Genomic DNA, 11,441 nt, shown 5'->3' with positions numbered 1-11,441 from the left:
TTGGATTTAAACAATAGCTGTTTAGGGTTTCTGACTCACAACTTCTCTTAAGAGGGAAACTCAACCAACTGTTCTTAAATTGCATCTCTGGTCCCTCCCTTTTAACCTCTTTCCTATTTTGACCTGCATTTTTTTAATTTCCCTCATCCAAGCTCAATGTCATGCAAGCACATTCGTGAATCAATAGCGTATCATAAGACTCTCAGAATAGTAATCAAACACGAGTTAAGACTCACAATCGGCCAATCTCTAGCTAATGATTTATAGATTACACATTCGTTCTTTGTACCTTTCAAGAGGCGTGCTGCAAGACTTGGCTCAGCACTTGATTCAGGTTGCACGTATCACTCTTGTAGATTGTACGATCTGGTGCACATCATGTCTTTTCATGGCTAGCTTTCTCATTGTTGTGTGTTTATCAATCCTGTGGATTTTCAACATTTATCCGCGCACTGTGAAACCCATGTTGTTTCCCCCCTTTTATTTTTTTTTGTTTGAGCATCTTTCTGAAACATTGCTGGCTCTTTTGAGACGGGGGGAGGGCCACAGATTGACGCGAAACATGTACCTTACAGTATTGATGGCACATCAAGCAGCTCTTTTCCACAGCGTTCTCAGGCACCAAACATAATATAAATTATACGTACATCCTGAACCAGGGTCTGCACTAACATCTGCACAACTTGACTCAATGGTCAAGATTACATACTCCAATTGCATTTCTTAGAGTGATAAATAGATTGTACTCAAGAGATTTAGTGAATATATAAGCCAATTGAGAATCAGTAACTACATGGTTGATGACTACCTGATTGTCTTCAACTAATTCTCTGATGAAGTGGTGCCCGATGTCATTGTGCTTCGTTCTTGAATGTTGAACTGGATTCATAGAGATATCATTAGCACTTTTATTGTCGCAATATACAAGAAGGGGACCCGAGCGCATTCCATAATCAACTGACATTTGTTTCATCCAAATCAGTTGTGAGCAGCAGCTTCCCATAGCGATATATTCTGCTTCTGCCGTAGATAGTGATACATAATTTTGTTTCTTGCTTAGCCAAGAGATGAGATTGTTTCCTAGAAAGAAACATCCTCCACTTGTGCTTTTCCTGTCATTAGCACATCCTGCCCAGTCTGCATTGCAATAGCCCACTAAGTTTTTGTTTGAGTTCCTTGAGTAGTACACTCCGAGGTTCTCCGTTCCTTTGACATACTTGACGATTCTCTTCACAACGTTTAAGTGAGACACCTTGGGCTTTGCTTGATATCTTGCACATACACCAACGCGGAATGATAGATCTGTTCTACTAGCAGTAAGATACAATAGACTGTCAATCATTCCTCGATAGAGCTTTGAGTCAACATCTTCTCCTACTTCATCACGTGCAAGTTTTAAAGCATAACTCATATGCGTTCTGGAGATCTTGCTGTCTTCAAGTCCAAATCTTTTCACCAGACTGTGTGCATAGGCACTCTGAGATATGAACACTCCTTCCTATGATTGAACAATCTGTGGTCCCAAGAAGTACTTCAGTTCACCGCACATGCTCATCTCAAATTCTTGCGTCATGTTCTCCACAAATTCATTAACCATTGTTTGAGAAGTGCTTCCAAAAATTATATCATCCACTTAAATTATGTTCTCCACGTAAATTTGAACAGTGATAATGTCTTTCTCTTTCTCTATGAAGAACATGGTCTTGTCTACACTTCCCCTAATGTAGCCGCTATCCACAAGAAACCCAGTAAGCCTCTCGTACCAAGCACAAGGTGCCTGCTTTAATCCGTACAGAACTTTCTTCAATCGGTATACGTGATCTTGATGAGTTGGATCCTCAAATCCCTTCGGTTGTTCAACATAAACTTCTTCATGTAGTATTCCATTCAAAAAGGCACTTTTCACATCCATCTGATAAACCTTGAAGTTTAATATGCATGCCATTCCCAGAAATAGCCGTATAGATTCCAATCTCGCAACTGGAGCAAAGGTCTCCTCAAAATCAACTCCTTCGATTTATGAGTAACCTTGTGCTACAAGTCTTGCCTTGTTGCGAACCACTTCTCCATGTTCATCTGTTTTGTTTTTGAAGATCCACTTGGTTCCAACAATGTCGACTCCATCAGGACGAGCCACCAATTCCAATACATCATTTCGTGTGAATTGTTCTAGCTCTTCCTCCATAGAGACAATCCAGTACTCATCTCGAAATGCTTCAGCATGCGTCTTAGGCTCGATGACTGAGACAAAGCAAGCGAACTGTACCATTTCTCTGAAGTTGATGACTTTTCCACGAGTTTTACGTCCTTCCTCAACTCCTCCAATAACATCTGAAACTGAATGATTCCGATGAACTTACTGAATAGCTTGTTGAGGGACTGCAACTTCTGTCCCAGAGACTGCATCTTCTGTCTCACTTACTTCAGATTGTTTATCACTAACCCGAGGCTCTTCCTTTTCAATGTCTTCATCTGACTCCCATTGCTCCCATGTGACAGATGACATGTCGTCAAAGACTACGTTCACAGATTCCATGATGATTGTCGATCTCTTGTTGAAGATCCGATAAGCTGTACTAGTTCCTGAGTAACCCAGAAAGATTCCCTCATCACTTCTTGAGTCGAATTTTCCGAGGTAATCCTTGTCATTTAGTATGTAACACCTGCATCCAAATACATGAAAATAGCCGAAATTAAGTGTTCTTCCATTCCACATATCATAAGGAGTTTTTGTGGTCCCTTTCCTAACATACACCCTGTTGATTATGTAGCATGCGGTACTAAGAGCCTCTGCCAGAACCTCTGAGGTATCTTGTTTCCATGAATCATTGCACGAGCCATATCCTGTAGGTTCGTTCAACAACCCCATTCTGCTGTGGCGTCCTAGGTGCTGCAAACTGCTGAGTAATACCCTTTTGTTCACAGAATTCCATCATAACTCCATTCTCAAATTGCCGCCATGATCACTGCGTATCTTTTTGATTCATCCTCTTTCATTCATGAGTTGGAGAGCCAGGATCTTAAAGTTTTCGGCAGTCTCAGACTTTTCTCTCAAGAACCGAACCCAGGTGAAGCGAGTGAAATCAACTACCAGTACAAACACATACTTCTTGCCTCCAATACTTTCTTTCTGCATATGGGCCCCATGAGATCCATATGAACTAGATCAAGTGGTGCTGACGCTTGCACATCAGGGACCTTCTTGTGTTGTACTTTTACTTGCTTTCCCTAATTGCATGCTCCACAAACAAGTTTGTCATCAATCCGAAGCTTTGGCACCCCACGAACCAAGTCTTTATGCACCAGATTTGTCATGTTCCTAACATTCATATGTCCCAACCCATGGTGCCACAGTTCCGCATTCCCTTGAGATGACATGCATTTGATTTTCTTTTCCCACATGTAGCAGTTGTTGCCTGACCTGATTCCTTGCAATATTGTCACACCATATGCATTGATTGCACGATAGCCAGTTGCTGAGAACACCACTGTGAGTCCTTCATCGCACAGTTGACTCACACTAATCATATTTGCGTTTAGTCATTTGACGAAGTACACATTCACCAGTTTGGGTAAGTCTGAGTTGCATGTGGTGCCTTTGCCCTTGATGATTCCATATCCTCTATCTCCAAATGTGACCTTTCCACCTTTAACTTTTGACACTCCTTCAAGATACTCAGCGTTTCCTATCATATGTTTGGAGCATCCGCTGTGAAAGTACCATGGTTCATCTGAATCAAAATCCTCTATGACAAGCGCCATGTTACACCTGACTCCAGCAATGCTACTGTTGACTGTCCTTGAATACATATCAGTTTTCGTTATCCACACTTGGTTAGTTTTCCCGATTCACCAGAATTTGTATTGTTTCCACACTTGCTTAACCCTGTTGAGGTACTTGTAGCAGAACCTTTTGTAATGACCAAACTTTCCACATAAGAAACACCCAGACGTCTGATGCACTGTCGTTTTAGTCTTGAATTCCTCTGCATGTGCATAGCCTCCTGACACAAAGTTTGTCTTACTTGTGTCTCTACTGTGCCTTCTCGTGTAGCCCAGTCCCATATGAGAGTTTTCAGTTCTTCCAGGACACATGATTTTGTCCAGCTGTTTAGTTCCAGTGAGCATCTTGATGCTTTTGTTCTGTTGATCAAGTTTTGCCTGGAGATCCGCCGACACCTTTCTCTCAGTTAAAACTTCCTCTGTGAGCTCTTCAACTTGTTTGGCAAGGATTAGTTTTTCTTTGATTAGTCCGACACTCTCCTTAGCCAGTTCAGCTTCTCTCTGAAGTTTAAGTCGAACGAGAGACAGTTCAGCTTCTAGTCTCTCTTTTTCTTTAGTGAGAGAGAGAGATTCTCCATGCTGAGTTTGATCAATGTTTCATGAACTTCCTTATAGCTTTCATCCAGTCTTGTTTCTGGTTCAGCATCACTTTAAGAACCTGACTCAAAGTCAGTTATCCCAAGAAAAGCCACAAAGTTGTTCAGCTCTTCTTCACTGTCACTTTCCGAGTCACTGTCATTAATTCCAATCATGGATCTTTCTTATTTCCTCTTTCCATCTGCCTCACACTCAGCTTGAGTATGACTAAAGCCTTGGCACCCATGACACTGAAATTCTCTTCTCTTCACCGTTGGACATTCGGTTCTGAAGTGACCATATCCCTTGCATTCATAGCACTTGACATCTGCCTTCTTGTTACCCTTGTCAGGTTCAGCAGTTGACTTTCTTCCCGGAATGAACTTCTTCTGTCCTTGCTCTACCTTGCGTAGGGCTCTGTGAAATCGCCTGACCAGCAGACTCACTGGATCATTATCCATGACTTCAATTTTCTCAACCGATGCTAGGGCGATCCCTTTTGCTTTCTTGCCACCAGATACTTCCATCTCATGAGCCTGAAGCATTCCAACTACTTCATCAAAGGTCATCTCATCAGTGTTCAAGGATACACTCATCGCTGCCTTGTATGGCATAAACTTAGCTGGCAGGCATCTCAAGAACTTCTTCACCAGCTTCTTTTCTTTGTATTTTTTACCAAGAGTCAGAGCTTCTTGAGCCAGTGAGCTAAGCTTGGAGCTGAAGTCACCAATTGATTTGTGCGTCTCCATCTTGAGTTCCTCAAATCTGGTTGCAAGCATGTTTTTTCTGGAGCTTTGAACCTTCAATGTTCCTTCAAAGTGAATCTGAAGAATGTTCCATGCGTCTTTTGCTGCTTCACACCCTCGAATCAACTTGAATTGTTTCCTCACCACACTGCAATGAATGACAGTAAGGGCTCTAGGGTTGAACTTGGCCATTTTGTTTTCTTCATCAGTCCAGAGCTCCTCTCCCTTTGGTACATCTTTCCCATCATCACCTCGAGCAACTGGTGTTGTCCAACCAGATTCTATAGCTTTCCACGCTAGCGGGTCTAAACCCTTGATTGTAGCCTTCATCTGCGCCTTCCAAAAGATGTAGTTCCCGATTTACAGGATCACCTTTGATTGCGACAACATCTCACGGTAGCTGTCCATCTTACTCCGCAGGATCTTACCTGTTTAAACAAACACAAATACCCGCTCTGATACCACTTGTTAATGTAAGATAATCAAGCTACACCAACTAGAACACACAGTAACACATGGACAATTCATTCCAAGAAATACGACTAGATTAATTCTTTTAAGAGCACATACAAGTTCTTCTTAAAATCAATTCTTCAAGCAAGCTCAAGACAAACTTTGACTTGTTGACTAGCCTCACTTGTTCACAGATCTAAAGCAGTCTATGAACCACTCAAGCTCTTAACCCCTAGACGCTTTGCTTCTCCTTCTTCGGACTTGCAAAATTTGCTATTGCTAAAAGCTCTCTCTGTGTGTTTACCAACCACACAGTGCCAAGACTCCTCTTTATACTTTTAGAGGAAAACCCTAGATCTAAAAAGCTATCTAATAGAAACTTTCTATATATGCTTCTTCAGCGAATAAGTCAATCTTCCTTATCTCTAAGCTTGATTGCTTCTTCTTCAATATTTTCTTTATAATGGCTTGTTCAGTAAATCTTCCTTTAATGTTCTTTCACGGACTTACACAACTCTTGTGTCCTCGTCTGATGTCATAGTTCTTGTCATACTTCATGACCTACTACAGTTCCGTCTTGACCATACATCTTCATCATCTTCTAGTTTGTTCTTTAGAGAAGTGTTGATCTTTGGGTAAACATTGGCCTACGTTAATGATCTCTTATACGCACTAAAGATTTTATATTTTCTCTAAAGATGAAGAGACTTTGTCTCAAGTTTAAGAGAATGGTCTGTTTTCAAAAATAAAAAGGTTTGAGAGAATAGTCTTAAGTTTCTTCTTCGGTTCCATTTGAAAATAGACTTTGATTCAGTAAAGCAAGCTAATAAAATAAGTTCATATTATAAAACGAGTAAAGTAGCAGGCATTGTTTTCATCTTGTGTATTGATTTGTTTAGTTTTTGCAAGTCTTAGATTAGTTAATTAATATATTAAGGTTGAATATTCTTTGGAAGACTGAAATTGATGTGATTATTGTATTGTTTGGGTCAGATTATCTTTTCCTATGCCGAAAGTTAAAAGTAATTGAATGCATTTATGACTTATACTTTTGGATCTTAATGAAAGCGATATTAACTTAATTAATCAAATACTAAACAAACATATTTGAGCATCATAATAGATACTCAGAGTAGGATCTCATAAATACAACAATAATAAGTTTATCATACTAAATTAATTAATTTAAAATGACAAAAAAGGCAAAGGTTATAACTTGTGAGAGTGTTTTACTCTTTTGGTAAGTTTCTCAATAATAACCATTTATCTCTATCTCTATTTTCCTCTTTCGTTTCTTCATTTTTCTTTTTGTTTAATTAATATTTTAGTATTTTCAGAGATAACTAGCGTAACAGATATATTTTTCTAGTAGATATTTATATATATAAAAAAATATTTGTCTCCCTCCTGTTGCGCCACGTTATAAAATCGTTGATTGTGAGTGCGACACCTGTCTTCTTTGCCTAAAACTCATCGTTTCATTAAGTTTTGATGTGGACTGCTGCGTTTCATAATTTTTTACAGTTTAGTGGGTTTTTTGTTCACACCGTGATATAGCCAAAATACAGAGAGATAGCCAATATAATGAAAACATATGTAAAGCTGAAACTTTGGAAACGAGAAGGAAAAGAAGGAGCGTACCGTGAGTTTCTGGATGCTACTGACTTCGTCTTGGTTGGAGGCGATATCAGCGGTGACGGTTCATTTCGCCGCCACCGTAACTCAATAACATTCAAGAGTTTAAAATTATTGGTGATGGGTTTCGAAGAGTATGAAGAGGCAGAAGGAAGAGGATGATGAGCAACAACACTGAAGATGTTAAAAAAGAAAATCGAGCCAATTAATAAAAATATTCCACAGTTTAAGCGGTGGCGAATAAATCAGATCGGTTTCTCAATTCCGCTATGACTCGATCAAGAGAGAAATATAGTTTTTTTGTCCAAATAAATATAGATATTATCAAAGCAAAGATTGCTCCGAACGAATCATAAAAAGAGAAGGGAAGCAATCAAAGGTTTTTATTTCATTTTTTAATTAGTTATTGGGAATTAACATGAATGGAAGTGTCATACACGCGCAGAGATACACGCGCAGAGACATGCGTGTTGGTGAGATATGAGATACATATTTTAAACTTAAAAGGAAAATAGACAGGAAGCAATGCGTTCAATTCTCATTGAGTCTTTTCTTTTGAACCTTTTGTTTCAAAGAAAAACGACATAACATAACCGGATTTACTTCGGTTTAGTTTAGATTCGATTCAGCTTAAATGCATGCATGATTTTAAGTTACACAAGTTTCATTCAATAAATAAATCAACGGAAAATTTTATTGTAAGAAATTGAGTTAATTGAAATTCATAAGACAGAAAATAATAAATAATTAAATAAAATTTTATAATTATCTAGCTACTTATATTTATATAATATTTATATATCAAAATAACATAAATATATGATTATAATTAATATTTAAATAAAAAAATCCGGGCGTAGTCCAGACCGATCCTAATCTCCATATAAAATGTGAATGTATCTGCATTATATAACTACTATATCCCATGTGAATTTTATTAGAAAAGAAAAGATCAGAGGCCTACTAATGCGGAGTGCACCATGCGAGGATGTTTGGTAAAATGTTTGCTTTCATTCACAATTTTGATCCAAACCCATTTTTTCCTGCATCTTCACTTTATTCCTATATTTCTTTCCGTATGAAGTAATTCATATCCACCGTCCGATTTGGTAGATCACCTACACTTTACAGTTTTCACCAACTATACCCAATATGAATCGTTGATCTTTTACACACGGCTCATTTTAGTCTACGCTTTTATATAAATAAAAATAAAGTAAGACTTACTCTGAACATATACTAACATTTATAATTATTCCTTCCAAAGTCTAACTCAACTTTTATATAAATACAGAAAATCCTCCCCAAAAAGTTTAATTGTTGTAGAAAAACTATCATGATCAGTTTTTTTTTAATTGAATCATCTCTCTATAAATAGTATAACTGGGGGTTGAACCAAGTGACTTATATTTTTTCTCTAAATTATAAAAAATATCTAAAAAGTTGATCTTACTTTTAAATTATTATTGTTAAATAAATGTTATTTATCGTCTCAATTTGGTAATTCATCTGGATAAACAAATGAATATACTTTTACTATAAATATATACTAACCTATATAAATAATTCTTTCCAAAGTCCAAATCAACTCTTGTATAAATATAGAAAATTCCCCCCTAAAAGGGAAGATATTTCAGCAAAGTTAAAATTTCAAAACAAAAGGTTTAATTATTAATATTACAAAAACCAAAAATTAAATTATTATAATAATAGAGATGTGTGTGGCGGCACGTGCCGGCCTGCAACAGTAAAGCTAAAAAGCGTCCCGTCAAGACCGGGACTTCTTCCCTAAACTCACGATCCAACGGCTACGCTTCTTTGCTTTTCCTAATCAACCGTCAGATCTTAATCTAACGGTCAATATTGAATCTAACTCCATTAAAATAAGCTCCAAACTCACATCTCTCTCTCTCTCTCTCTCTTTCTTTCGATCTCTCTAAGCAAAGTGAGCTTGGCTTCGCCGTGAAAAAACAAAATCTCTCTCTTTCTTCTCCGTTTTGCGATGCTCGGCACGGTGGTGCGGTGGTGGTTTGGCCGGTGATCAGTCTCGGAAGATTTGGCCGGAGAGATGAGCCAATCGAAACTAACGAGGACTCAATCGTCGCTTCTCAGATCATCTCCGACGATTCGATCGTCGATTCACAGTCTCTCTTCGATCACTGAACGTGACTTCAACGAAGCCTTTCGCAACGATCTCGAAGCAGGCGAGAAAGAGGAGAAACAGAGGAGGAGCAAAAAACAGAGTAAATCAATTAACCGAACCGGTTTAATTCGAATCAAACCGGGTCTAACCTTCACACTCGCTTCCCTCAGCCTCGCATCTTTCTTACTCTTCTCCGTCTTCTTCTCTCAAACCGGTACATCGGAGAATCTCCTCCTCGGTTTAATCTTCCTCGCCGTCGCTCTCTTCTTCGCGTCGCGAAACATGGCAGTTATCAACCAAACCGTGCTCGCAATCAAACAAACCAGTAAAAAATTAACTCTCCGAACCAAACCGAAACCGGTTCAGTGGTACATCGGCGATTCGAAACCGGAACAAACCAAACCGGAAGAGTTCGTCAGAGAAGGAGTTCAGCTCTTCAGTAACGGAGATATCTACGAAGGAGAGTTCAACAGAGGAAGAAGCCAGGGAAGTGGAGTTTACTACTATTACGTTAACGGACGTTACGAAGGAGATTGGGTCAACGGAAGATACGACGGCTACGGAATCGAGTCTTGGTCCAAAGGAAGCAAGTACAAAGGACAGTACAAGCAAGGAACTAGACACGGCTACGGAGTTTACTGGTTTTACACCGGAGATTCTTACTCCGGCGAATGGTTCAACGGTCAAAGCCACGGCTTTGGTGTTCAGACATGTGCTGATGGAAGCTCTTATGTCGGAGAGTTTAAGTTTGGTGTTAAACATGGACTTGGATCTTACCATTTCAGGTAATAATAAAGTTTGTGTCTTTTTTTTTTTTCATTACATGTACGGATCACTCTGTTTTTTTTCTTCTTTTTTTGAGTTATGATTTGTTTTGTAGGAATGGTGATAAGTATGCAGGGGAGTATTATGGAGACAAGATTCATGGGTTTGGTGTTTACCATTTCGCTAATGGTCATTATTATGAAGGAGCTTGGCATGAAGGTCGTAAACAAGGCTATGGTACGTATGGATTTAGAACCGGAGATGCAAAATGTGGTGAATGGGATGATGGTCATCTCGTTAACCGGCTTCCTCTAGAGACCGGACCGGTTCATAAAGCCGTTCAGGTATATATTTATATATATTGCACCTAAAATGATGAATTTAGGTTTGCCGTGTATTCAAAATGCTTTTGTTTTGGGTCTAAAGGGTAAATCTTTAGTAGCCTGACGACTGACGACTAAGTGGCGCTTAAACTGATATTTTACAAAAAAATATTTTGTTAATGACCGATTTACTGCTTAGTCGAGCACCTATTAAACACCGTCTAGATCGATTTTTGGAACATTAAAATTTGATTATACTTAAAATAAACTACAGAGTGCACAAGAGATGGCGAGAAGAGGCGTGGATCAGAGACGGGTGGACGAGCAGGTGAGGCGAGCTGTAGCTGCGGCTAACAATGCTGCTACGGCTGCGAGAGTTGCAGCTGTGAAAGCAGTTCAAAATCAGATGGATGGTAAACTTTGTGAACAATGAAAATGACAAAGTTAAAGATGACATTAACAAAGGGTGTCTTTTTTTTTATTGTAGCCCTTGTGATCTTGAAACTATGAGAAGTTTTCTTTTTAACTAAGAATGTAAATGTAAATAGAAGAAGTCATGTTCTGTTCATCTTTTTTTTTTTGTACAAAACTTATGTGGTTGATTGATCTGAATCACTGACATGTAGATTTGTTTAGTTTGCTTGAAATCAATCCTTTTTTTTTTTGAAACACCTCTTGAAATCAATCTTAAAATCGAATCTATGTTTGGTTTCCTACTTGATTTGATCTCCTCTGTCTTAAGAAAAAACATGAATAAAATAAATCAATATATTATTATTATTACTATGACAAAAACAGGAGGAAGATTCTTCGAGCCCAGACTTGTCAACGTAAGCTAGATTGTAGCCATATCAAGTAAAAACTCTCAAGGCAATGGATCACTATGGCCTGAGTACTGTAAGTGGTCTGACCAAATTAGTTACCACATTTCAGAACTTCCAGGAAACTTCCTTTATATTATGCATGTATTAGGTGAACGTAATAAATATCCGCGAAATATTTATTTATATTCCGGAT

The 11,441-nt window shown here is 38.5% G+C and overlaps 1 protein-coding gene across 1 annotated transcript; it reads left to right on the top strand.

Moving 5' to 3' along the window:
• Nucleotides 1-9,103: 9,103 nt before the first annotated feature.
• On the top strand, nucleotides 9,104-11,059 carry LOC106324619 (junctophilin-1-like). The gene is made up of 3 exons (XM_013762559.1): nucleotides 9,104-10,121; nucleotides 10,217-10,445; nucleotides 10,699-11,059. The coding sequence occupies exons 1-3, from the start codon at nucleotides 9,262-9,264 to the stop codon at nucleotides 10,855-10,857; spliced, it is 1,248 nt and encodes a 415-aa protein (XP_013618013.1). The 5' UTR covers nucleotides 9,104-9,261; the 3' UTR covers nucleotides 10,858-11,059.
• Nucleotides 11,060-11,441: the final 382 nt, after the last annotated feature.

This window comes from Brassica oleracea, chromosome C2 (genome assembly GCF_000695525.1).
Source record: "Brassica oleracea var. oleracea cultivar TO1000 chromosome C2, BOL, whole genome shotgun sequence".
Taxonomy (NCBI): Eukaryota; Viridiplantae; Streptophyta; class Magnoliopsida; order Brassicales; family Brassicaceae; genus Brassica; species Brassica oleracea.
The sequence above is the reverse complement of the archived record's forward strand: the minus strand, read 5'-3'. Positions and strand labels throughout refer to the sequence as shown.

What these genes read in the sequence shown, in the direction of transcription:
- LOC106324619 (XM_013762559.1), top strand. Translation starts at nt 9,262, where the DNA reads ATGAGCCAATCGAAACTAACGAGGACTCAATCGTCGCTTCTCAGATCA. An exon ending in CTTGGATCTTACCATTTCAG is followed by an intron (nt 10,122 to 10,216) that starts GTAATAATAAAG and finishes TTTGTTTTGTAG; the next exon opens with GAATGGTGATAAGTATGCAG. An exon ending in CGGTTCATAAAGCCGTTCAG is followed by an intron (nt 10,446 to 10,698) that starts GTATATATTTAT and finishes AATAAACTACAG; the next exon opens with AGTGCACAAGAGATGGCGAG.